General features: G+C 31.4%; 7 protein-coding genes across 10 annotated transcripts; 3 read left to right on the forward strand and 4 right to left on the reverse strand.

Annotated features, from left to right (window-relative positions):
• The first annotated feature begins 233 nt into the window (after positions 1-233).
• LOC109603186 (trafficking protein particle complex subunit 6b) lies at positions 234-1,024 on the forward strand. Its single transcript, XM_020019657.2, has 3 exons — positions 234-385; positions 439-500; positions 553-1,024. The coding sequence occupies exons 1-3, from the start codon at positions 296-298 to the stop codon at positions 878-880; spliced, it is 480 nt and encodes a 159-aa protein (XP_019875216.1). The 5' UTR covers positions 234-295; the 3' UTR covers positions 881-1,024.
• Positions 1,025-2,433: 1,409 nt separating this feature from the next.
• Positions 2,434-4,953, reverse strand: LOC109603181 (cystathionine beta-synthase). The gene is made up of 10 exons (XM_020019652.2): positions 4,818-4,953; positions 4,626-4,735; positions 4,398-4,565; positions 4,158-4,339; positions 4,010-4,096; positions 3,730-3,944; positions 3,606-3,679; positions 3,230-3,542; positions 2,640-2,830; positions 2,434-2,587 (listed from the first exon to the last, which is right to left on the reverse strand). The coding sequence occupies exons 1-10, from the start codon at positions 4,901-4,903 to the stop codon at positions 2,478-2,480; spliced, it is 1,536 nt and encodes a 511-aa protein (XP_019875211.1). The 5' UTR covers positions 4,904-4,953; the 3' UTR covers positions 2,434-2,477.
• A 431-nt stretch (positions 4,954-5,384) lies between these two features.
• On the reverse strand, positions 5,385-7,491 carry LOC109603177 (DNA polymerase epsilon subunit 2). The gene is made up of 9 exons (XM_049969612.1): positions 7,361-7,491; positions 7,147-7,309; positions 6,702-7,093; positions 6,532-6,651; positions 6,333-6,474; positions 6,041-6,276; positions 5,788-5,971; positions 5,560-5,736; positions 5,385-5,506 (listed from the first exon to the last, which is right to left on the reverse strand). The coding sequence occupies exons 1-9, from the start codon at positions 7,429-7,431 to the stop codon at positions 5,429-5,431; spliced, it is 1,563 nt and encodes a 520-aa protein (XP_049825569.1). The 5' UTR covers positions 7,432-7,491; the 3' UTR covers positions 5,385-5,428.
• Positions 7,492-7,776: 285 nt separating this feature from the next.
• Positions 7,777-9,104, reverse strand: LOC109603191 (ADP-ribosylation factor-like protein 16). 2 transcript variants are annotated; one of them, XM_020019667.2, is made up of 5 exons: positions 8,724-9,104; positions 8,494-8,680; positions 8,264-8,421; positions 8,123-8,207; positions 7,777-8,064 (listed from the first exon to the last, which is right to left on the reverse strand). In XM_020019667.2, the coding sequence occupies exons 1-2, from the start codon at positions 9,036-9,038 to the stop codon at positions 8,501-8,503; spliced, it is 495 nt and encodes a 164-aa protein (XP_019875226.1). In that variant the 5' UTR covers positions 9,039-9,104; the 3' UTR covers positions 7,777-8,064; positions 8,123-8,207; positions 8,264-8,421; positions 8,494-8,500. The 2 variants fall into 2 exon arrangements, with proteins under 2 accessions (XP_019875226.1, XP_019875225.1); XM_020019666.2 differs by having other exon boundaries at positions 7,780-8,064; positions 8,264-8,680.
• A 134-nt stretch (positions 9,105-9,238) lies between these two features.
• On the reverse strand, positions 9,239-18,689 carry LOC109603189 (E3 ubiquitin-protein ligase Nedd-4). Of its 3 annotated transcripts, none has more exons than XM_020019663.2 (18): positions 18,521-18,689; positions 18,073-18,158; positions 17,908-17,989; positions 17,738-17,776; positions 17,110-17,270; positions 14,741-14,906; positions 13,273-13,412; positions 13,094-13,214; positions 12,715-12,960; positions 12,376-12,499; positions 12,090-12,311; positions 11,885-12,009; positions 11,598-11,827; positions 11,427-11,548; positions 11,129-11,369; positions 10,840-11,068; positions 10,616-10,785; positions 9,239-10,554 (listed from the first exon to the last, which is right to left on the reverse strand). In XM_020019663.2, the coding sequence occupies exons 1-18, from the start codon at positions 18,566-18,568 to the stop codon at positions 10,452-10,454; spliced, it is 2,655 nt and encodes an 884-aa protein (XP_019875222.2). In that variant the 5' UTR covers positions 18,569-18,689; the 3' UTR covers positions 9,239-10,451. The 3 variants fall into 3 exon arrangements, with proteins under 3 accessions (XP_019875222.2, XP_019875221.2, XP_019875224.2); XM_020019662.2 differs by having other exon boundaries at positions 14,741-14,915; XM_020019665.2 differs by lacking the exon at positions 12,715-12,960 and having other exon boundaries at positions 14,741-14,915.
• Positions 18,690-18,991: 302 nt separating this feature from the next.
• Positions 18,992-21,484, forward strand: LOC109603176 (translocating chain-associated membrane protein 1). The gene is made up of 6 exons (XM_020019645.2): positions 18,992-19,246; positions 19,338-19,502; positions 20,281-20,719; positions 20,778-20,961; positions 21,022-21,131; positions 21,187-21,484. The coding sequence occupies exons 1-6, from the start codon at positions 19,118-19,120 to the stop codon at positions 21,267-21,269; spliced, it is 1,110 nt and encodes a 369-aa protein (XP_019875204.1). The 5' UTR covers positions 18,992-19,117; the 3' UTR covers positions 21,270-21,484.
• Positions 21,485-21,774: 290 nt separating this feature from the next.
• On the forward strand, positions 21,775-22,904 carry LOC109603183 (outer dense fiber protein 3). Its single transcript, XM_020019654.2, has 4 exons — positions 21,775-21,912; positions 21,965-22,180; positions 22,239-22,440; positions 22,505-22,904. Exons 1-4 carry the CDS (start codon positions 21,891-21,893, stop codon positions 22,773-22,775), a joined length of 711 nt encoding a protein of 236 aa, XP_019875213.1. The 5' UTR covers positions 21,775-21,890; the 3' UTR covers positions 22,776-22,904.
• The last annotated feature ends 1,472 nt before the right edge of the window (positions 22,905-24,376 follow it).

Raw genomic sequence — 24,376 nt, forward strand, 5'->3', positions numbered from 1 at the left:
ACAGAAGTTATTATTAAATTGAAATAAAATTAAATATATAAATTAGCACGAAACGAATAAAACATTACAAAGACATTAAAAATAGTTCACTGCTTTTAAAAGTTTATCAAACTCATATCATTTTAAAATGACTTAAATAATGACCGTATTGTAATTGTATATTTATTGTTGAAATTGAAATTAAATTGAAAACAGTGTTGCCAGATACTTTTTTTTGAATCTATAAACAATATTCTAGTTATATATCTGACAAAATTATTAAGTTGACATCTGTCACAACATAACCTACAAACCAATGGCGGACGATGCAATATTTGATTTTTTACATTCTGAAATAGTAAATTATGTTCTTGAAAGAAACATTGAGCAAAACAAAGATGGCAAAGTAAGTCCATAACTTATTTCGCCAATAAACAGACTAATAATAAATATTTATAGGATGAAGACTTGTCTAATATCGAATACATTGGTTTCTCCACTGGATATAGAATAATAGAAAGGTAAATTATCCATTAACTTTAACTAACTTATTATGAACTCATTTTTTCAAAGGTTAACCAAGGAACTCCCCCGTTTCAAAGATGAACTAGACACAATGAAATTCATTTGCACAGATTTTTGGTCAGCAATTTACAAAAAACAAATTGACAACTTAAGAACCAATCACCAGGGCGTGTATGTATTACAAGATAACGCATTTAGATTTCTCACTAGACTATCAAATGGGAAGCAATATTTAGAAGCAGCACCAAGATATGTCACATTTACTTGTGGTGTTATTCGAGGGTGTTTAGCTAATTTGAACATAAATTGTCTGGTCACAGCTGAAGTGCAAAACATGCCATCCTGTAAATTTCATATTCAAGTGCAGAGAACATAAAATTATGTACATTCCATCAAGAGACACTCATTTAAGTTATTTAAATTAATGTAGAAAGTATATATCCAATATTTATAAAAATTATATAAATAATTGTACCATATTAAAAATTGCTCTTTAATAAAAGTTATGGCTATAAACCAGTGTATGTAGTATTTATTTGTAACAAAAAATAATGTGAGAAAATTTATTTGCAAATGAAGTGAGCCAATTAATTATTTAGCGTTATTATAATTTTTCATAATATCGCATGCAATATTTTAAATAATAAGCGGTACACGCATTTACTGATAATCGATCAATAATCAGTTGAGGTAACGTGATATCGGATTAAATTGGGGTATCTCTATGGTGCTACATGACCAAAATCAGACAATCGACGTACCGCTTTTATTTAAAATATTTCGTGGCTTTCTCTAATAATGCACAAATATTTGTTTTAAAATTATAACTTATAATTAAGGTAACCTAACCTGGATAGTATTGATAGTAGTGCAAAAAACATCTTAGAGTACAATTTTGGAAACTTTTTATTGGTGTTTTTTATTAGTAATATCAAATTCAACAATTTACTTTTTATTTAAAACTAAAAAATACAAATTTCTAATATAATTTTACTCATTGTATGTATTATATTTGTTTTTAATTTATACAACAAAAGTAAATAATAATTAATGTATATTATAGTTATTATGACATAAATTAGAGTTTAATGGCTCCTTTTGTTATATAAAAATGGTCAAGGGTGTTAACATAGACATGGTAGTTTCAATTTACTTTCTGACAGGTTGATCTATAACAAAGAATATTTAAAAAATTAGTGGTCAAAATTTGAGAGCAGGTAGAATACGTGCAATAATGAGGAGAATGTAAATAAAATAGTTTTTCAAATATCTCAAATAGGGCTATGATCAAAATTAATCAAGAGTACCTTTTTTCTTCTAAAATGTGCAAAGAACATAAAAAGTTTAATAATTTAAAAAAATATTCAGTGGCACAAAAAGGGTGAGAAAAAGAGGAGAAACCACCAGAATGTACGCTACTGAATCATGGAAAATGTTTGTTACAGTAAATTGTACGTATATAATTTAGAAAAATACATACCAAATTTAAACCGGGTTGGACCAATGGTTGCGGAAATATGAGAAAAAATTCTTTTTGAAATTTAAATTTATATATTGTATATCATTATAATACTCAAAATTTATGAGCAATATCATTTTACATTACTTAATGACAAATATTGGGAAAACAACTTTTTTGTCTAGTATAAAATTACAAAATTTACTGTTGATTATTTACATTTTCTTCATTATTAAACGTGTTCTTCATGGTCCCAAATTTTGGCCACCTATTATACCACCGCGGTATCCCTAGTATAATAGTACCCAGATATTTGTTTAAAAATTATATTTTTAATTAGTCTTTGCGTTTTGCTAACAAAATATTAATTTAATGAGGAATTATTTTCAATAATTAATTAGATGTTTCTAATTAGACTTTGCGAATTTTATCTATTATACATATTTTTAATTAATATAAAAATCAATCAATAAAAGTTAGTGGATGTTATATTTATTATGACATTAGTTACAAATTAAATGGCTCCATATTTTGTTATATCTGGATGGTTAGCAAGGTAATGTACAACATCAAAGGGTGTTAACATAGATATTGGAATTTCAATGTAACTACCATTTGGTTGATCTATAACGTAAATATAATTATCACAAAATATTACTTTAATAACGAAACTTACATATTTTTTTACAAACCAGACAATAGTCACTAAGTTCTAATGCTCTGGATACTACACCTAATGTTGTATTGTCAGGAACTTTAGGTATATCAACAGTAAGCATTGTCATTTCAATGGGATCAGTTTCTTTTATTTTCTCTAATATTAAATCAATTTCAAGAAGATATCTTGAAGCTACACCAAGACAATGACTGAAAAAAGAATCATAATTATTTGTAATTTATAATAATGATACAATTTTTTAGGACAAATATTCTGATAATGTTGAAGACGTTAAGAATATCAAAGTGAATACGTGCAAAATATCAGGAATTAAAAAATTAAAATAACTGTGTGGTTTTGTAATTGTGTGAAAGTCAACAAAACGTTGGTTAGTCACGTATACTGTATATTAAAATACGTATTGATAAATATTTAAAAATAACGATGCCCTAAACCCATTTATATGTTTGTATTTATACATTTTAAATATACTTTAGATACTTCATCAACGCAATTATTGACATTTCCTTGTTGTCTTTAAAACCACATAATACAAATATTGTGTATGACAATTACAACGGTTTAAAATTTAAAATTAATATAATTACCCTTCTTCGTTAACAATTGATATAAAATTCGACATTTGCTTGCGAAACTCGTGTAAGACTCTGTGACAGGAAGTTGTAGATTTAAGCGAGGTAACAGGAGACATATGCATGTTTTTCAAACTAAAATTCCACCACCAAGTCTTCTGTTTATTAACACATAATTGATATTGTCTAATTTCCATCCAAGGATCCTGTACAAATCTAGTAAGGTAATATTTTATGCTGTCTGGAAAAATGACTACAACTTTTTTAGTTTCGTCAAATTCCTTGGCAACATTAAGACAAGCACTCAAATTGGCACCGCTGGTACCACCTAAATCAGAAAATTTTAAAGTTTTTGAGTAAATTTTAATATATGACAATTATAATATTTTACCCCCGAATATTCCTTCTTCCTTCGCAAGTCGTCTCGCCATTACAAAAGCCTCTTTATCACTAACTTTGACCCACCTTAAGAAATTGAAAGTGAATCATTTAAAATAAAATAATTTAAAATTTACTTGTCGATAACTGATCTGTCTAAATTCGTTGGAGTTAAGCTTTTGAAACCGATTCCCTCAATTTCTGAAGTCGTTATGCTACCCCGATTAAGATATTCTGGTCGGGCCATATCGGAGGCCAAAGGATCAACCGCTATTATTGTAATTTCCTCGTTTCTTTCCTTTAGTTTTCGGCCAATCCCTGTTATAGTTCCACCAGTTCCGCATCCACAAACCTACATTAATATTAATAGTTTACGAGTTCCTTTGGCAAAAAATTTCAGTAAATTAAAACACTTACAACCATATGGACATCACCGTCTAGTGCTTCCCATATTTCCTCGGCTGTTAAATCATAATGTGCCAATGGGTTACTTGCATTGCTAAACTGTTAAATATAGCAAAAACTTACTTTTTAATAATTTTATGGTGATTGTAATCAATAATACCTGATCAATTGTAACAGCTTCTTGATTTTCTTGCAGAATTTTTTGTGTTCTGCCAAAGATTGAATCCTCTGAGTCTATATTCACATTATTGGGAGTGAACGCTATTTGGCCTCCCAAAGCTTTTATCAAAGCGACCTTTTCCGGTGAAGTCTTTTTGGGCATTACAATCGTGCAATTATATCCTTAAAATATATCTTATTTAATTTTTAATGCTTTCAGAATAAATTAACATTTTATTACCTTTGATGGTAGCAACCAAGGCTATAGCAACTCCAGTATTTCCAGAAGAAGGTTCAACAATAATAGAATCTGTTGTTAATGTTCCGTCAATTTCTCCATCTGTAATTGCTCTTAATGCTACTCGATCTTTAATTGAAAACCCTGGATTCATAAATTCACATTTGGCGTCTAAAATAAAACATGTATTTTAAAAGTAATATAAATAATATAAAGTTAATCAGCAATTACAAACTTCACACTTGAGACCCTCCGACTGAGGTATTTTATTAAGTTTTACTAAGGGTGTATTTCCTATGGCGTCTAATATGTTGTCGCATACCTTGTTCCGTTTCGGTGGCCTGTATATTTATTAACGAAAGTACATTAGTGGATCAAGCTACTAAATTAAGTCAATATAAATATTTGGAATAAGACGATTACCATTCACTTTTTGTATGAGGTGATGTTGAAGGGTCTGCGTATCTTGTCCAGGTACATCTTGATTTTTTGTTCGGCAAAAACCCCATTGAAATGTAATAATGAAATGTGTGATTTGAAAATTAAAATGACAGGACCTATAGAGCGATGAATCAAAACCCGAATAATAAATTATTAATTCAAAATATAATTATTTCGAAAGAATTCTAACAAAATTTGTTTAATTACTATTAAAATTAGTAACTTAAAATACGAGCTCAGGTCAAATGCCTGTTACTTTCAATATCTCTTGAATTTTCTTACATAATTGCTTATAAATAGTTGTAACTATTTTATCCTCTTTTCTTAGATTCCAATTTATAATGATGCCCAATCATAGTAGATAACATCTATGGATGAATATAGTCAGACTTAATGATTAACAAACAGTATAAAATTACTCTTAAAATATAAATTTTAAAATTATATAAATATTTATATAAAAAAAATTATATTAAAAACAGAGTATGAATATTCTTGATAGCTTATCACATTGTATATGAAACATATTCTTTAAATAAAAACCATATATAAAAGTATTCTCTTATTTATTTTTAATCAATTAATTTAGAATATTATAGCACACAATCATCCAAAGTGTTTGAAAACGGTGTATAGGCTTTAAATTGGAAGCCACTATCACAGAATGGACCCTACAAATAACATTATATAATTTAAAAGCGAAACTTGTCACACATAATATTACCGGATTGACAATGGTACATTTAGTATTTGTCCCTTCATACATTTCAGCTTTATCTCCAATTACAACCAAGTCTGGCAAAGGATAGAGTCTCATACAATAGTCAAAGTCCCAATGGACAGTTAAAGCGTTCAATGCGATAGGACATAAATGACCCTGGCTGATTATGGTGTTGGTTAACTGCAACATAAACGTTAAATAAATTTAATTTGAATAATATTTGTGCCTTACGCAGTCTGCAATTTCGTCCTTTTGAGGTTTATAAAGGGTAGCTTGGAGAAATTTAGCAACTAGGTCAGCCCTCATTAAAACAATTTCTCTGTTGCAATATTGAATTCTGCAAGGATTTGTAGTGAATATCGCCTTTGGAATTATCTTTTTCAAATCCTCTGTTACATAAGATGGTAGTTGTAATCTAAAAGAAAGTAATTACATAAATTGTTTATATTAGTCCTTACAATATAGAAATAAATAAACTCATTACCTGGGAATTATATGTGGTAAAGCTGGATCTGTTAATCCTGGCACAAAAACAAATTGACTACACTCTACAATATTGGGATATTTGTTTATTAAATGGCCCAATTGCTTAAACAGTCTTTTTAGTGTATTCATCAACTCATTCCCATGAGATTCAGACATAAAATTACCCATGAATACAAATGCTATTGGGGGTGAGTTTTGAAGTCCATCAAAAAGTACTTCTAACTTGTCAAAAATCTAAAAATAAAAATTGTATAATTAAATTATATGTTATGAATTGTTCTGATTTTTACCAGTGGATGATCCAACCAAAAATCTGAAAAGAACATAATCATTTCATTTCTATTTCTGTGTAAGTGGTCCTTTAATCTTTGGGAATCTCTTAAGGGGATATTTGATGTGCCTCCAAAATAATTAATATTTCCAAAGGTTGGTCTGTAACACATATTTCAAATAAATCAATTAAACTAATTAGTTCAATTTTAAATGTACCTGGAATCTTTATATTCTTCTCCTGGAGGCAAAATCATTGTTGATACATGCAATATCCTATCTTCATAGTGGCCATTTACTAAGACAAAACTATTTTCTACAAAGAAACCCCCATGATATCTAAAATAAATAGCTTAATTGACACTTTAAATAATATTGTATTAATTTACTTTGCATGTGTTAAATCCAATTGTACAATACCACTTGGGTCCTCTAAATAATATTTTCCTTCTGATACTTGTAGAAGTGATCCTAAAATTAGTGTTCTATCCAATGTAACTTTTGATATTGTCAACAAGAAATCTACAGTCTGAAGTTTAAGCTTATCTTTTTCTGAAACAGTTATTTTTTTCTGAAAATTACGTCTTGTTCTTTGCAAAATAGTCTGATATCTATCCAGGAACAATTGTGCTTTTGAATTTGCGTCAGCCAACACTTTGGCCTTTTTATTGGCAATAGAATGTAGTTTACGATCCGGATTGTAGTATAACTTGGGAAAGTCAAAGGCACTTATTACACTGAAAATTGTCTCATGTTGATCATACCCTGAGTGCAGACATACCTAAAATTCATTATTTAGGTGGTATTTGATCGTCATAGTATATTCATGTGTACTTCTATGGCCCTCGCAATATGTGCTTCTTCGATACTATGTTCAGATAAACATTGAGATTCAAGACTGTCACACAAATTTTTAACAACACCATCAAATGCAACATTATCACTTAAATCTATATTTTCACTGGTAAGTTTCTCCACAATCGCAGTACACAAATCTCTGAAATATTTTAAATAAGATTCAAAAATTCGAAAAATTAGTGTGATATACCTTCGGACATTAAAACCACTTAGTTTCAAGGCATTGTGGAGTTTTTTCTTTAATTTCTCATTCGATGCCATTTCTGCAAAAGGCTGTTTATTTAAAGGACACCATAGAAAATAAACATACAAATATAACCTTAAAATTGCTAGATGTTCCCGCGCTTTCTTCGCTCTGCGCAAAATATCTAATTTTGGTAAGTCACAGACACTAAGGCGACTTTAGTAATAAACAACATATTATATTTTGTATCATCATGTATTTTGCAATTCATTTATGTTCTTGAAATTTCAGAATTTTATATTTAGTACCAAAAGAACGGATATAAAATAATAACCCAGCCGTTTAAAGTGTTTGATATTATAAGTTAAGTTATATTGGGTTACTGGTAGTATTTAAATATGTTGATGGTCGACGACTGGTTTGGAAGATAAACCTTTAATTAGGAATGTCAGGGGGCAGTGGCTCTTTTATGAGGGACCACTCTTTCTTACCCAATTTTGTGGGACAAACATTGATTAAATTGAAATTGTTTTTTTTTTGTAACATTTATTATAAAATTAACAAGGTATAAAAGCAATAAAAATGTTATCTTTTGTAATGTCCTTCATCTGTTGGCTGCTTTACCCAATAACCCCATGGAGCATAGTAATCGTGCCCACTATGTTCTGACGGTCCCCTGTATATTTTCATTTGAACTCTGCCATGATGATCTACAAAATTGTAAAAAATATTTATTATTTAAATTTATTAGTTATAAATATTGCTTACCTCCCCCAGACGCAGCAGATTCCAAGTCGTACAAAGGATTGCTTCTTACCAATGAGAAAAATGCAATGATAAATACAAATATAATCTGTAAATAAAATGTTTTAAAAATCATTAAAGATAATAATTAAACTGAATATTTACCTTTGGGATATGCATCTTGATTTGATTAAATTTAAATGACGACTAACGATTTTTGTTAGGTTTATCATGTATTTATACATAGCTACCGTAAAACATGGTTCCTGTCACTTGGTGAGGCATAAAATTAAAAATACGAAAAGAAGGTTTCATTTAAATTTCTAAAAAGCAAAAAAGCTTCAGGTGAAAGTTGTATGGTACGTGACTTTTAACTAATCGCAAGCTCGGCTGACCATTGAATTACTTTTTTCTCAACCAATTCATAATTTCTTTAGATCCATCACCAGTAATGGCACTGGCTTCGGTAATTGTAATGGTCTGATTGATTTCTTCCTGCAGTCGTCTCATTTGCAGCATAAGCAACGCCTCATTACGCATTTGTCTGTAGCTCACATCCATTTTTGTTAACACCAAAAGAAACTGTACGGAAATTAATATATTTTTTTTTAAAAAAAGGACTTACCCGACAATTTTTTAATACAGGATCTACTAATATCGTATACAGTAATACGCCCGCTGCTGAGATTTGACATAAATTCGAGGCATCCACTACGTATATGATTTTGTTAATGTTTTCATTAAAATATCTGGACCACAAAGGTGCCATAGCACCACCGAGCTCCCGTATCAAAAAAGTCTCATTATCATTCCTGATTGTGAACATGTTTGTTCCTACCGTCGGCACAGAAGTTGAAGTATTATTAACATTATTTACATTCTGTAATTTTTTCAATAATAATGTTTTCCCAGAGCCAACAGGGCCTAAACACAAAGTCATTGTTCTGTTTCTGAGGTTGGTTGCTAGGCGATCACTATTGATCGTTTTTAAAATTGTTCAAGTTAATAATAGAATGCTGTAATTAAAAAATAATAATTAGTGACAAAAATATTGTATTAGGTATACTGTTTGTTTTATCTTAAATTTTTGAATATATTCTAGGAACGTATAAATAGATATGGGAAATAAAAAACAGAAAATATTAAAATTTGATTTTATTCACGTGATGAGATAATTTATTTGCCTGTTATAAAAATAGGCAAATGTATAATAAACATTCTCTATTAAAATATATTTTCCCTTTACACGTAAAGCATAATACAGCAATAATTAAAAATTATATACATACACATAATTGCATTATTTCACTTGTGATAAATTTCGACTGGCGAAAACTGCATCACATTTAAAATAAGATTGGAATGATAAAATTAAGTCAAATCAATATCTGATGCAGTTAAGAGATCTACTAAGACACTTGTAGATTCTTAATATATAAAATTAGGTATAATTAAAATTGCATACAGAATACGGGTAAGTAGTCATGATTTGAAATGTTTAACAATAATTTGGTCAAAAAGTACATTAAAACAAAGTCTTTGCAAAACATATGAGGCTCACAAAAAATCAATAAATAATAAACAAATCAAGCCTTACATATTTTACAAAGCCAAAGTATCGTTCAAAAGAACGCACGCCCTCCAGATATAAATACAAATGTAACAAGATTATCGTCTAGTCCTATATAGGAAACGTTAAAGTCTACAGTATAGATTTAAAATATTAGTATGTACAAAATTATACAAAAATTCAGCGCCTGTTTTAATTCGCTCATGATCACAGTACTCACAATATTAACAACAAAATCACAGCAGTATAAATCAAATTTAATTTCATTTCAACCGATATATTCACACAATTTGATTGTCGAATATGGAAACGCATTATAACTTTTCTCACCTCTCTTTTGGCATTCCAATAAATTAAAACAGGCGATCGACTTTTCCTTACAACCATATTCAGTAATCAAAGTTTCTATACAAATTTGTTCATACCTGTAAAACAAATTTTATATGATGTTCTTAACAGAGAAATTTAGTACTAGGTATATATTTTACAGCCGCTCAAGATCAACGGTATGACAGTATTGTAGTCGTCATATTATATTTAGGAAATTAAAACCACCACAAAATCGTGTCGAATATAACAACTCACTAACTGCAATACAATCACGTCTCTAAACCTTTTAACGTGCATCGTTATTTAATTAGTAAAGAGACTTTCAGATATGAAACAGCTAATTATGGGATAGAATAGTGTAACAAATTAAGCTTAACCTTAAATTTAATGGACAGAATTATTAACAAGTAATCTCAACTGCAACAAGGGGCTTTGTGGTTAGTCGAGGGTCTCCTAATCGACGCCAGCAAAGCCCTGGGAGCCCTCGATAGCCTTGATCAGTTTGTCCTTCAGGTATTGGTAACTTTCGTATGGCGGAAGGTCTAAGCGGTTGAAACTAAAAGCATTTAATTTTATAAATAGTGCAAAATATGTTTTATATTTAACACAATACTTACCATGTGTGAGCTCTGGGATAATTTTCAATACCGCCCCATTTTTCAATAGTAAATAATTGCGGACCATTACTTCCATACAATTCTTTAAATCCGTTCATCGGAACTCTTGACGTACCAGTCACAAACTGCAGAAGTCTTGCTCTCATCTCAGTATTAAATGACAATACGACCTATGAGCAAAATAAACAAAGCATTTTTTTAAATTTTCTATTTATACAACATACTCTCCAGAACCACTGTATCACGATATGGTTGGAATGATAGTCACCCTTGTAGAGCGTGTTCTGTTTCCAGTCCTTGACATCGATGTGCTGGATGCCGCACATCAGCAATTCCAGTTCGTGTTCGTCGAATATCTTGACAAGATTCAGTGGTATCAACTCCCCAAACCCTTCCAAGAAAGCGTTCATCTGTTCTTGAACGCGATCGACGAAGCGCCACTGTATAATACACCTAAAACCGAATATTTGTATCAAATGCTACGACAGTGGTTTGATTATATATCGTCCTTACTTAATGTACTCATCCTTGTTAGTATTGTCAAGTGGAACATTGGCACCCCCTTCAATGAGCTCGTGGACCGAAGTGTGGCCGAAAGATTCTTCATCCACGGAAAATGTTAAATCTAGTCCTGACGGATCATTCTCCTTTATCCACAAAAGAGATTTGTAGTATTCAGAATCTACAGATTCCATGTCCTTAAGGTCTATAGCCTTCTGCAGCATCATTTTATAAAATGGTCGAATAAAAAAGGCTAAAAATTAAAACGAATAAATAAAAGGAACTGTGAATTGAACAAAATTGTAACTACCATCTAACAATTTTCCGTGATACACAGCCATGCCGGCAACACGACCGATAAATTTGAAGTAACTTATGTGTTCCTCATTGCACACCCCAGAAAATGGGTTTATCTGCAAAGTGTAGTTGTCCCTAGAATTAAACGTTTTATAACGGTTAAACCCCCTAATTAGGAACTTACATTGCTGAATACTCGAAGAGTCCATAATAGGGGTTAAACATTTCTTTGGATAATAAATAAAACCATTCTCTGGCCAAGCCACCATAATCTAAACCCACTTCGCCCTCGAACTCCACCCACAACTTGGTTTTCAACAACTCTATGCGTGGTACGGTGGTGATAACTCTGTAAGAGTCCTCCAGAATGCTCCTGCGTCTTATCTTGATCTCGAACTTATTAGGCACGTTACTCTAGAATTGGAAAAAACATTGAATTCACTGAAATGGTAACAACAAGATGAATATTACCGGTTTTCTCAGCTGAGTTTTCATGTACTCGTATTTTCGTTTGTAATCCCTAGAATAAGGTATTGCAGGTCCGGCAATTTGCGGATTTGAAAGTCTAGGATCTTCCCACTGCGTTGTCCTAGTATCTAAAAATATATAAATAGAATAACAAGGCGTCAAGACAATTGTAAATTATTTGAAAATATTTTAATTTTATTAGACTTACTGTGATCTATGAAAAAGATTCGGCCATCTGAATGTACCCTCTCTTCCCAACCTTCAGGAAGCGGACCCAAATCGTCGTCAACTTTCCGGCTGACCATCGGCATCATCACTTGATTGGGCATAGGACTAGCCCTGCCCGTCCTTGGGTCGACCCATGATGTTGTCTTTTCGTTGTGATCTATATAAAATATTCTACCGTTCGGAGCAATTTGAACGGTCCAACCTAAAACCAAGTACATTGACGGTCTAATTAAAAAACTTTGAAGTTTTAAAATAAAAATGCTTACCTTGCGGTAACCCATCTGAAAGGGCGTCTAAGTTGGCCTGAGCTGTGGTGTTATTGCTGTTGGTGGATATGGTAGAGTCCCTTCTAGAAGAACTGTTGGATAAACTATCAGTCTGATCGTCGCTCTGTAAACAAGAAAACTGTAAGTACACAAACGGACACATTAATCCCAGCACAAATAGAGGAGAACACGCAGGTGACAACAAAAAAACACAACCCCTACAGAAATCAACAGAACACACCCATAATCGACAGTTTTTTCAATCCACGCCACCTGTCTGTCCAATAGAGTCGACGAGACAAAACAAAAAAGCAAACGGCGATGGTACCCCGTACGAACCTCCACGGATCGAACCTCCAGACTCAAATTGAAAACGGGAACGTCCACCGAAGTACGTCGGCTACAGCAGTTGCTCTCCTCAGAACCCTCGTACTCGGAATCGGACGCACAGGTGGCGTACACGTCTGAATCGTTTATGTCCGCGTCCGGTTTCGGTGAATGGGCCGCCTCGCTGTCACTGTTGTCGTTGCTGTCGTTGTTGGGACGCGGTGCGATCGGCACGCTAGCAGACTGTACTCTATCACTCTAATTTGATTCGGGGGAATTGCATTTATAAATGTGTGTTACATGGGACTTAATTATCGAACAATTTCGTTACTTATTTTAAAATCAACGATAAAACCAGCTTTTTCTAATCGATTAAATTGATATTACTGACCTGACTGGTATTGTTAGAGTCGCCTCTGCCGTTGCTCTCTTCCTCCGCACTGATGTGATAGCGACGCTCAAAGACTTCACGCTGTTCCTGTCTCTCACTAGTTTCAGTAGCAATGTTATCACTAAAAAGTGTCGTAAGTAAACATCTCGTGTCCTCTTTATAAAATATATTATATTTACTTCACAGTGGGTCTCTCCCATTGCGTAGTCCTTGCGTTATGATTGACATAATATGTTCGACCGACTGCGTCCTGTCGTTCTTCCCAGCCGTGAGGCAAAGGCGATTGCGCTTCTGTAGTACTGGTGTTAACAAAAACCGGCTGCAAAGAATAAGTAGTCGATAGTAAAGACGTAATTTGCTAAATGGCTTATTAAAAATATATTTCTAATTCTTTACTGATTTTGGGAAAGCAGTATTAACTTTTCTAAGTAAAATTTTACCAATTAATTGTCCTTAAATTACACTGATAACATGTAACTATGGACTCATTCATTCATTAAAAAAAGTTCATTACACAGAATGGTTCACTGAACTGATCTATGATGTGATTTGCTGAAATTTGGTACAAGAGGGAATATCCAAGTGCAGAAACATTTGACATTTTTTATCATAATTTTACAACAAAAGTGTCCTTATTTGATGAATATAAAATACATACACAAGTAATAACCACAGAAACAGCACAAAATTTGATAAAAGGATTTAATTCAAATTTTATAGTTAGTATAGAAAATATATTTCAATATTCTATATGATTTTAGTATTTTTGTCACACATGTTAAAAACGAATGAGATATTAACATATGTAATTCAAATATATTTGTTTTGTGACACTATTTAACAATACTCTTAATAATTCTCAAAAACAAACAAATTCGAAACGTTTCAGTTTTTTAGGCAAATAAAAACTGAATTGAGTCATCAGTTTTTTTTTTGAGATATAATTTAAGTATAAAATATTTTGCTTTTATTTAATTAGGGGTATGCATTTCCTAAATAACAATAAATGTAATTTCTCTGGCCACTATCGTACGTATTTAAATTTGAATAGATATTTTCTGTAAACCTAAAAATCAAATCATGTATATGATCTTGTACTTGAGAATAGCAATTTGACAAACTAGTTTGTTCATTTCATTATTTAAATAAAGAGCAGTACTGTAATGAAATACAGGGATAATGACTGTGTATTCTATGTAAAATGTTTTAATTGTAGCATTGATTTAGTAAAAAAAAATGTTACAAAATAATAATTTAAAATAACAACTAAATTTTTTATAAATTAACAGAGTTACAGACTAATAACAATTATTATTAATGACAATAAAATTTGTCCAAGGACAATCTGACGTTACTAAATAATAAATATTATTAAATGGTCAGATTTATACAAAAACATTTCATGAAAACAGAAGTAAATTAAAATAAGTTTTTCTAACAGTTCTTTTCAAACTGTATATAAAATTATATTATATTTAATTTAGTATTTCAAATTTAATTTTCTACACTTGAAAATACCCTGTTAAATGATTTTTCTGCAAAACAATGTGATTTGCTGCAGTTAACAGTTGTTAATGTAATTTAAAGACGTAAAATAAAATCAGACAAATTTGACGATGTCGAAATATACAAGTCTAAGATTGATACCTGTGCGGGGGTCTCCTCGCGACCCTCGCTGACAATCTCCCACTCGCGGTCGTCGATGGGAGCATCCTCTTCGGCAGTGGCGATGGGCGGCATCGGCGCGTCTTGCTGTGTGTCCGGCAAATAGGCGCAGTAGAGCTCCAAATGGCCACGTACTCGCGACCTTGCGCTAAAATCGCTACCGTAGAGTAACACGTGACAAGAGCGAGAAGACATCGATCACCATATTCGCATGCATGACAAGAAATCGGGCCGGAAGTATTCCGTCCGTTCGTTAGTACAAAATATATTACCGACTTAAAACAGCGAGTTTTGCAAACGCATGATCGTTGCACCAGCACTTCAAGTTTATGTTTTATATTAAGATAGTTTAAGATAATATTTCATGGGCATTAATTAGGACGAAATGTCAATTTAGATAAATTATTGCTCAATCAGTAAAAGTTATTAGGAGAAACAACAGGAATATTATTACAAAAAAACCTAATATTATCTGGTTTGGTTTTGGTATCTTGTTTATCTATTTCAAATCTACAATCTATAAATTATATTGAAAAATAAAGTGTAAGATAAGTATAAGTATACTAAAATAACGTACAAGACAATGTGGATAATTCTTATAAATTTAGGTCAAAAATATTCAAAAAATCTTAACGAACGCGGATCCGTCAATAAACAGTTTTGGAGATGGGGGGTGATTGTTGTACAACCCAAAATATAAATAAGAATCTTAACACAGGTCAGCAAATCGAGAATAATTCTCTAAAGCAATCAATTGCGGATCTGTGTTGATTAAGGTTTTTTATTTTAATTTTAGGACACAACTAATCACTTTAGCTTACTTTGTAACAGTGAGAAGCCCTATCTCCATAAAAGTTCATTTCCGGTTTTTATTTATATACTGTGTGTTTTAAAACTGTAAGTGACATTAAAGTTGTTCTGGAAAAATAAATTGCAATTTCAAATAAACTAAGTAATTTAATCTTTAACCAAAAGTCATAAAATCAAAACAAGTGTTGTTATTAATTGTAAAATAGATTGTCAAAATCTGGGAGCATGTAGAATATGGCCAGTAAGGAAGAAAATTTTAATCAATTTCTTTTCTCCTGAAGAAAATACTGTCCCTTAAATTTAAATTTCAAAAGTTGTCTTTTCCTCACTTCGTAATCTTTGGTCTAATTGTGTTTAAATTAGCAATAATTTAATGTAACAAATTTTTTTCTATAATGATACAGTAGTGTACATTCTGAGGGTTTTCCTCTTTTTCTTGCCCCATTTCCTATGCAACTTTTCATATTTTATCCACAAAAAAGTTACTCTTGATTAATTTTGATTCTCACAGTCGTTTGTGAGTGTTTGAAAACAGTAAAATCGATTTCGATACAATACAAAATCAAGTATGTATGATATGATGTAATAACCTCGGATTGTATTTATGTTGTATTAGTATTCGTAATAAGTAGATACCACTAAAATAATTAGATAAATTCTGAGAAATATTCTAGAAGAAATTTACCTAATTACAAAATCTTTCATTCCATTGAGCGACGTTTCGGAACAATTGCGAATGAAGGGAATATCTTGCATTTAGTTCCAGTAAATCCGGCTATTCGGTAACTACCGTTAAGACTGCAATTTTGTCAATAGGTCCGAACCCGTCCTGAACACAACCACACATTCTTTTCAAAAATAATTGTCGCTGATCAGCTAACTTTCACCAGAAATAGAGCTTTTTAACACTTTACAAGTTTCTCCAAGATATCCCACTGGACAGAAAACTTGCTCCACCCAATTTTAGTCGTCAGTAGCTCTAAGAAAATTTTCCAAATCAATGGTTTGGTCATGAAAGTGACGCTCCTATAACTCCAAGGTTAAATTCATGCATTAATACAAACGGAGGGCTTTTTGAAATGTGAATGAAATTTATGTTTACTATATTAATAAAAAGATATTCTAATATTTTTTTCATTCATTATCAAAACTAATCAAAAATACTTTATCATACGTACTTGATTTTGTATATTTTTCTTCCAAATTGTGTAAAGAATATGAAAAGCTTAATATTCTAAAAAATATTCAATGAAGTAGAAAATAGGGCAACAAATGGAGGCTATTTACACTTCTGCACCATTATTGAAAAAGTTTATTACATTAAAAAGTATGTATATATTTTAAGATATTATGCAAAATTTGAACACAATTGGACCAAAGAAGAAAAAAAAATGTTTCTTCATTATTGGCTGTTTTCTACCTGCTCCCCAATTTTGAAACACCTTGTATGTGAAAACCATAAACTTAGAAGATCTTCATACAACTCATCTTCATGGTTTAACAAACCACTGAACTATAAAACATAAATCTAATTCACATACCTTCTCGGTTTCAACAAATAATTTTGAACTGGGATGGTGCGATCGTCCTGTTCCTTGGGAATATTGATGAGCGGCAAATCGATCATTCCGAGAAAATCGTCTCTGGTCAGTCTGTTCTCATCAAATACTTGTAAAACCAATTTATGTTCGGCTGGTTTCACCTGATCAAAAGAATAATTTGGGTAAATAATGAAATGAGTTTTAAATAAAATTTAACTTTTTTAGTGTTCTGTTATATTTATAAGATATTTTAAATAGATAATTCTAATAATCTAAAAAGATTTAATTATTATTTGATAAATTGTTTATCATTATTTTTTGTCTATGTAGATATGTATCTATCTATCTATATATATATATACATATATACATATATATATATATATGCTAAAATGCCAACTTTGTTTATGTTACAAATCCATGTTTACATTATATTTATTAATAAACGTTAAAAGTAGTTAAAACCAAATCCATAATTAAACATAGCACAAAACATTACTGTTACAGATATTTATTGTATTTAGTCTGTCCATTCTAATTAAAAAAATAATATTTAAACAAAGTAAATTTAGATAAACAATAATTAGAAATTCAACAATAGAAATTATTATTATATTGAGGTACTTACTCTAAAAATAAATTCTTCATTCCATTCTGGATTAAGAGTCTGTAATAAAAAAGTCAATGAATATTATAAACAGTACAAGTATACCAATGACCTCCAAGGTAGCCATTAGAAAACAATGTATATAAAATTTAATGTTTATAAACATAAAATGCCTAAACTAAATTACTCACTTTCTTCTTTGTTTTTGTGGTCACATAATCAATGGTCGAGTCATGACTGTTGTCATTTAAATCAACTCTCACATAAGGATCACTAAAATCAAACAATTAACACAATTAGATGTGCCAAAACATATTTTAATTAACACAATTATGCATGATTGAAAATGTACTTACGAAGCTCCAAAAATGTCCTTTTTCATAAGATTTTTGGCCCGCACGACTTTTAATCTTAGCTTCACTGTCATGTCCCCATCATTAGCCTATAGTAAAAAACAGAATGGGTTGAATGGTTAAATTTGTTTTTGATGTTTACCATTCGTGTTAATTGTGTATCACAGAATAAATAAGTGTAGTAAGTAATATGCTCTGTGGTAATGTACCCAACAGTTGGAGTATGATATGCTATTTTGATGTTTCCAAATAAAAAAACAATATTTTCGTATTATCTGATAAGCCATAATATGAAGATGAAAACTCGATTTGTTAAATCTGGAAACGAATAAAGACTCATCGCGTTTTAACTAATCCAACGTATTAATTGCATTATATTGACATTGCGCTCTTAATTGTGATGTATATCGACACAGGTGATAATGAAAGTATTTTTTGGTACGATACTTACACCGTCCCACGGTACGGCAGGAGTATATCCGCGAATCTGAGTTGCCATTAAAATGGTGGGAATTTACTTAAATGTTTGCATTTAACGAAGGAATTTTTAAAACACAGCGACAGAAACAATTAAGTGTATTGAACTAAAATGACACAATTTTTTGATGGAAATGTCAAACTTTTTTTACGCAAGACACAGACGATCTCAGTGATTATAATTGTCGTTAGTTAAAATGACCATAGACTTATCTATTTATCATCGTCCATAATTCCCATAGACAGTAGATTGAAAGGAATTTCAAAACATATTGTTAAAAATATCAATTAAAAGGTCATTACTCATTTAAATAGACACATTAGGGATGATTTACCCTTAATGAGGGATGATTTTCAAAAAGTATTTAAACTTCGATTAGTTTAAATGTAGGCCAATTGGAAAGGTTGTTTATCCGGTTTCGATTGTTGTGACGTGTTCCGTCGTGGCAACTTGCGGTAATTTTGATTGAATTTGGTGGCAGTTCGCCAGTAACGTAGTCCACATTCGTGCCGTGCTAACATACGGTACCGTTAGTTATCTTATAGCTTGATTGCAGTCAACCCCGTGAACATGGTGAAACCGGTGAGAAAATCATCGAACAAGAACCCACCGATTTTAAGTCATGAATTCATCATTCAAAATCATGCAGATATCGTTTCTTGTTTGGCAATGGTGTTTGTTGTGGGGCTCATGTTTCAGGTAAGTGAACTGTAAAGGACTAACGTTCTCTTTTAAAAAATTTGTTCACATATGGAACCGTACAGGTTAATTTGTAACAACTAATTTTTAGGTGACTTCTCCACTTGCATCAGTGTTTATTACCCTACAACATAACGTGACAGAAGCGGGTGAAATACCCCTGTATAGTCCAGGAATTAGGGATTGGGCTTCAATCTTCTTTTACAGTTTGATTTGTATTGTTATCCATGCCATCATTCAGGAATATGGATTAGATGTAAGTATTAAATCTTTCTACAATATGTTTAGTAGTTAATGTCTTATCTATATAAGATAATAAGTTCTAAAAGTCTTAAATGATTTACTTTACTTGAACATAAAGTCTATAAGTAATATGAATAACAGATATTATTTTATATAAAAATACTTTCCATCTTAATTTAATATTTAACTAGAGACAAAGATTAACCAAAATTTTTATAAAGTAAAATTTGGAGTGTTTAGTGTAATCAAAATTAAAATTATATCATAAATCTTCACATATCAAATATCTTTCATTGTCATTCTTTTAAGCAACTTATATTTGATTTATGTTATTGTGAATCATTTTCTGTTATTTTAACAGCTGGGTATAATTAGTCATCAATATTACGGCTTTAAAGCAACACATGACAAGTTGCAATACTGATAACGAAATGTAATAAAACATTTATTACCTAATATTATTAGAAAATTTATTGGAAGCTTTGTTCAAATATATTTTTTTCATACTCATAATTTATTTCACAGGGTTTGTGATAGTCACCACACCATTTCATTTCTTTTTAATTGATATATCTCTTATGTTGTATACATATCACAGACAAATAATTAACAGGTGTATTGTGATTTAATTTAAATATGATTAACAATTTTCCATTGTTTACTGTATTTCTTAGTGTTCAGTTAAACAAACAGGTGCAACTGATTGAGTAGGACATAGATTTAAAATATAAAAATATTGGTATAATCAAAGATTAAGATAAATGAATATAAAATATGCATTTTTTTTTCAGAAAATCTCAAAGAAGCTTCATTTGTCGAAATCCAAACTGGCAATATTCTCTAACAGCGGTCAACTCTCCGTCTTCTACTTGATCTCAGCAGGTTGGGGTTTGGACATCGCTATCAAGGAACACTTTATCCCTGACATTGCGCGTTTGTGGTCTGACTACCCCGCTCCCATGACCTTCTTGGCCAAACTCTACATCATCATCCAGTTGGCTTATTCGTTGCACGAACTGCCGGAACTGTATTTCCAACGTGTCAAACGCGAAGAGGTCGTGGAAAAGGCTGTTGCCAGCACAGTTGGTCTGCTACTGGTTGCTGTACCCTACTTTTTGAACTTCAATCGCCTCCTGGTGTGTCTTTTGGTTCTTCATCACATTTCCGAATTGGTGTTCCACGTCGCCCAGCTCGTACAGACTGTCGACAAAGAAGAGAAGTTCACTAAAGGTATGTATTACATTGAGGAAATGCGGTGGCGATTGAAATAATATGATTTTTTTTACAGTGAGCAAACTTGTATCAAATGGTTTGCAAGTTTTCGCTCGTTTGGGCAGCATCATTCTTGCTGTATTGACACTTTGGTATGGTTTGGCGAAGGGTGAACAGCATGAGTTGGACATTCAGAACAGATACTTCAATACTCCTGCTGTAAGGTTGGGTCTTCTTGCTGGAGTACTCGTTCTTCAAGTGTAAGTAACAATCAACTAAAATTTGTTATCGTTAAGTTAATATTTTATTATTATTTTTAGATATTTGGTCTTCAACGTCATCAGTAAAGAATTGGCAAAATCGCGAGAGAGCAAAGGATTGACCACTATTCCAAAAGCCAAACCTCAGAAGAAAGAAAAATCAAAGAAAAGTATGTAGTGTACAAAAAATGCATTTAATAGAGGATTAACTGTTGAAAATTTTAGCTAAGAAAACCAGTGACGAATCCGATCTTCCTGAGGTCGACCAAAATACCAATAAAACTCTGAGGAAACAAAAAGTCAAATAAACCTTTTTCTGTAGTTTATTTTGTTTCTTTTGTTATTACTATGTTCATTTAGATATATTTATTTATCCATGACTGTATTTTGTTCATTTTTTGTTTTGTTTTTTACATCATTTAGTTTATACATCGAAATTGTATATGTGCTTAACTTGAACAAAATTGTACAATTTAGAAAATCCATCCAGTTATAATTTTTTCAATAAAATTAATAAATGTAATAGATTTTTTTTTCAAGAATTACATGATATGCCTTCTAAGTATGAACCCCAAACTCCTTTATCATCCCTGTTTTAACTCTTGCATTATACTTCTGGAGTTCTAACGAAATTTAAATATATATAGTATTTAAGTGATCTTAACAATTATTTTATTTGTGTTAATTTATCTCTATATATTATTAAAGAAATTAATCAAATATATGTATTTTATTAATTTCTTTAATAATATATAGTATGTATTTTTAAATAACGCATAGCAATGTGACATTATGTCATATCTATATACATATGTCACATTGTCCATTTGTCAAGTGCGTGTGATAGTTTTTGTGTAATCAGCTTCCATTCCCAAAATTTCACAATCATTCATGTAATTCATACTTAAAAACAAGTAATACGCGGGACAATGCCTAGATATGTAACAGCTGGTAAGAATAATGAGAAAATTCCGTACTTCTTGTACACATGTCTGTTATTTAGGTCCTGGTCCAGCAGCATACAAGCTACCGAGCTTGATTGGACGCCAGAATCATGACTGCAGTAAGTTCTGCAGTCCCGCCTACTCAATGGGACTGAAGACCTCGTCAACACTTAGCAGTGTTGGTCCCGGTCCTAAATACAATTTAACCGATCTAACAACATACGGTAAAGCAACACCACCTATGTTCTCTATGAAATCCAGACATCCTGAGCTATGTAAGTTCTCGCGAGTTCAACTAACTTCCAATTAAGTACAACTTCTTCCAAAATTTAGTTAAGCATAGAACACCTGGGCCTGGCGCATACAAACCAGAACTGGTTAAGCCCATGAATTCCAAAAGAGCGCCGTGTTACTCCATGTTCTCCAGATATCCACCCATTAGAGCCGATCCAACGCCTGCTCCAAACAATTATGAACTACCAACGACTGTTGGTCCCAAAGTCCCCGACAAACACGCAACCGCAGCCTACAGCATGTAAGATCTTTCTTCGTTAAAAAAATGGAATATAGCAGATAACGAAATAAATTATTTACTTCAGGTCGTTCAGACACACAATCCAAGTCGATCAACAATCTCCCGGTCCGGCAGCTTATGCATCGTGCTCGTCCAATTTGCACAGACAAAAGTGGCCGTCCTATTCGATGGCCACAAGGGCATATCCTCCACTCGGACAAGCCAGTGGCCCAGGACCGATCTACAAACCGAAATTCCCAGAGAAATCTGGATATTCGTTTGGTTTGCGCACAGATACCGACCCATATGTCACTGCTGAAGATTTTATGCCATGCATGTTTGAACCAGATGATTAAATGCACAAGTTTCGGAATAGATTTGATTAAAAATTATTGTGGAAGATTTTAACTAATTTATTGGCGAAAAGATAAACTGGGCAAATTCACAATGTATATATCGACTCATTATACACATATTATATAACATTTTAGAGTTTTATTATTTTGAACATGTTCTATTGTTATATATATATATATATTTATATTATACTATTTATATATTTATTTATGTATACATATATTTATATTATTTTAATTATATTTATATGCTTATTTATATATTTTATTTATATATACTGATCTAAAAAATTAACGCACCATTTATTATTTTTAAAATAAAAAATGCTATCAATATAAATAGTAAACTGATTCTATTATACCTTCGTACATGACTTATAAAAAGTGTATAATCGTTTTTATAAGATTTTTTAGTTAAAATGTTTTATGTCGAATATAGCAATTCGGGATGTTTTTAAGCCAGTTCTTCATTATGAGAATGACAACAGTGTAAATGATACACTTGCCATGATAAAGGACACTTGCAATTTATTAAATTATAGTCGTTTCGTTAGAACTAAATCATCGATCTTATTTCGACTTAATTTTCATATATTGTGTATATTAAACCCCAGTCTAGATATTTAATTTATGATGAGTATGCTTAAGCTATTTTGTTAGTGGAAGAAGGTTGGAGTTACCGTAGGATACCCGCCAGATTTGATGTGTCTCATACATCAATTTTTACAATGGTACTGTGAGGTTGAGCACCAGATCAGGGCATACATAGTCTTATAACTCCTGCCCAAGAACGTATTGTGACTTTCAATTTTAAGACAACATCTTGTAACTACAAGAATATTACAGTTTCAGTTGGAAAACGTAGAAGGTGTTCGAATAAGTATTGAATCAATTTCACAACGTGTTAGGGAAGATAGTTTATAATTTCTTATTGTACAAAATTTTGCTAGAGGTCATATTAATTGAGTAGAAGCGTATTGGGAACAAATTCTCTTCACAGATGAGTCTAAATCTCTCTCACACATCAGAGATATGGCTATATATCTGGGAGACGCAATTTTGGTGAAGTGAAACATTTCGTTAACATCATGTACTTATACATAGTTCTGTTAAATAATAGTAACTTTAATGAGCATTTTAGACTTTCTGGAAGAATATGTTGTCCTATATATTCTTTATTTTGTAGTACTGCAGAATAATGCTCCACCACACACTATGGTGGTCTGGATGAAAATGAAATTGGTGATTTGGTTTATGAATGCCCAATAAAATTTATTATGTGTTATTTTTTCATTTATTTAGAATTCAATTATTTTTATGTTTCCTTTAGGATAATTTTTATGAAATAATAAAAATAGTTTTAACATTTGTATTTCCCATTTTCAGAAAAAAATTATAATGATGGATTATTGCGGTTGTGGTGAGTTAATTTCTTTGAGTACTAATTTAAGTAATACTTGAATTTTATACTAACAAGCTTTGAACGCACTTACTTGATGGATTCGAACCATTTTTATGCAGAAAATAATACCTATAAAACTGCTGTATCACATTAAAATTTGTATTTTTTTGTTAAAAATGTGATAAGTACATTTTAAGTC

Source organism: Aethina tumida, chromosome 1, assembly GCF_024364675.1.
Source record: "Aethina tumida isolate Nest 87 chromosome 1, icAetTumi1.1, whole genome shotgun sequence".
In the NCBI taxonomy this organism is placed as follows: Eukaryota; Metazoa; Arthropoda; class Insecta; order Coleoptera; family Nitidulidae; genus Aethina; species Aethina tumida.

Coding starts and splice junctions, on each gene's coding strand:
- LOC109603181 (XM_020019652.2), bottom strand. CDS start 4,903: ATGGGGTTTTTGCCGAACAAAAAATCAAGATGTACCTGGACAAGATAC. Junction 4,097..4,157: donor AAGCTGTTACAATTGATCAG/GTATTATTGATT, acceptor TATATTTAACAG/TTTAGCAATGCAAGTAACCC. Junction 2,831..3,229: donor TCAATTGTTAACGAAGAAGG/GTAATTATATTA, acceptor TTCTTTTTTCAG/TCATTGTCTTGGTGTAGCTT.
- LOC109603183 (XM_020019654.2), top strand. CDS start 21,891: ATGCCTAGATATGTAACAGCTG. Junction 21,913..21,964: donor GCCTAGATATGTAACAGCTG/GTAAGAATAATG, acceptor TCTGTTATTTAG/GTCCTGGTCCAGCAGCATAC. Junction 22,441..22,504: donor GCAACCGCAGCCTACAGCAT/GTAAGATCTTTC, acceptor TATTTACTTCAG/GTCGTTCAGACACACAATCC.
- LOC109603176 (XM_020019645.2), top strand. CDS start 19,118: ATGGTGAAACCGGTGAGAAAATCATCGAACAAGAACCCACCGATTTTA. Junction 19,247..19,337: donor TTGTGGGGCTCATGTTTCAG/GTAAGTGAACTG, acceptor ACTAATTTTTAG/GTGACTTCTCCACTTGCATC. Junction 20,962..21,021: donor GGAGTACTCGTTCTTCAAGT/GTAAGTAACAAT, acceptor TATTATTTTTAG/ATATTTGGTCTTCAACGTCA.
- LOC109603186 (XM_020019657.2), top strand. CDS start 296: ATGGCGGACGATGCAATATTTGATTTTTTACATTCTGAAATAGTAAAT. Junction 386..438: donor AGCAAAACAAAGATGGCAAA/GTAAGTCCATAA, acceptor AAATATTTATAG/GATGAAGACTTGTCTAATAT. Junction 501..552: donor GGATATAGAATAATAGAAAG/GTAAATTATCCA, acceptor ATTTTTTCAAAG/GTTAACCAAGGAACTCCCCC.
- LOC109603177 (XM_049969612.1), bottom strand. CDS start 7,431: ATGGCATCGAATGAGAAATTAAAGAAAAAACTCCACAATGCCTTGAAA. Junction 6,277..6,332: donor TTTGGTTGGATCATCCACTG/GTAAAAATCAGA, acceptor TTTTATTTTTAG/ATTTTTGACAAGTTAGAAGT. Junction 5,737..5,787: donor AGGACGAAATTGCAGACTGC/GTAAGGCACAAA, acceptor TTTATGTTGCAG/TTAACCAACACCATAATCAG.
- LOC109603189 (XM_020019662.2), bottom strand. CDS start 18,568: ATGGCAACTCAGATTCGCGGATATACTCCTGCCGTACCGTGGGACGGT. Junction 18,159..18,520: donor CTGCCGTACCGTGGGACGGT/GTAAGTATCGTA, acceptor TTTTTACTATAG/GCTAATGATGGGGACATGAC. Junction 12,961..13,093: donor ACTCTAACAATACCAGTCAG/GTCAGTAATATC, acceptor GAATCAAATTAG/AGTGATAGAGTACAGTCTGC.
- LOC109603191 (XM_020019667.2), bottom strand. CDS start 9,038: ATGACTTTGTGTTTAGGCCCTGTTGGCTCTGGGAAAACATTATTATTG. Junction 8,681..8,723: donor CTGTATTAAAAAATTGTCGG/GTAAGTCCTTTT, acceptor ATTTCCGTACAG/TTTCTTTTGGTGTTAACAAA.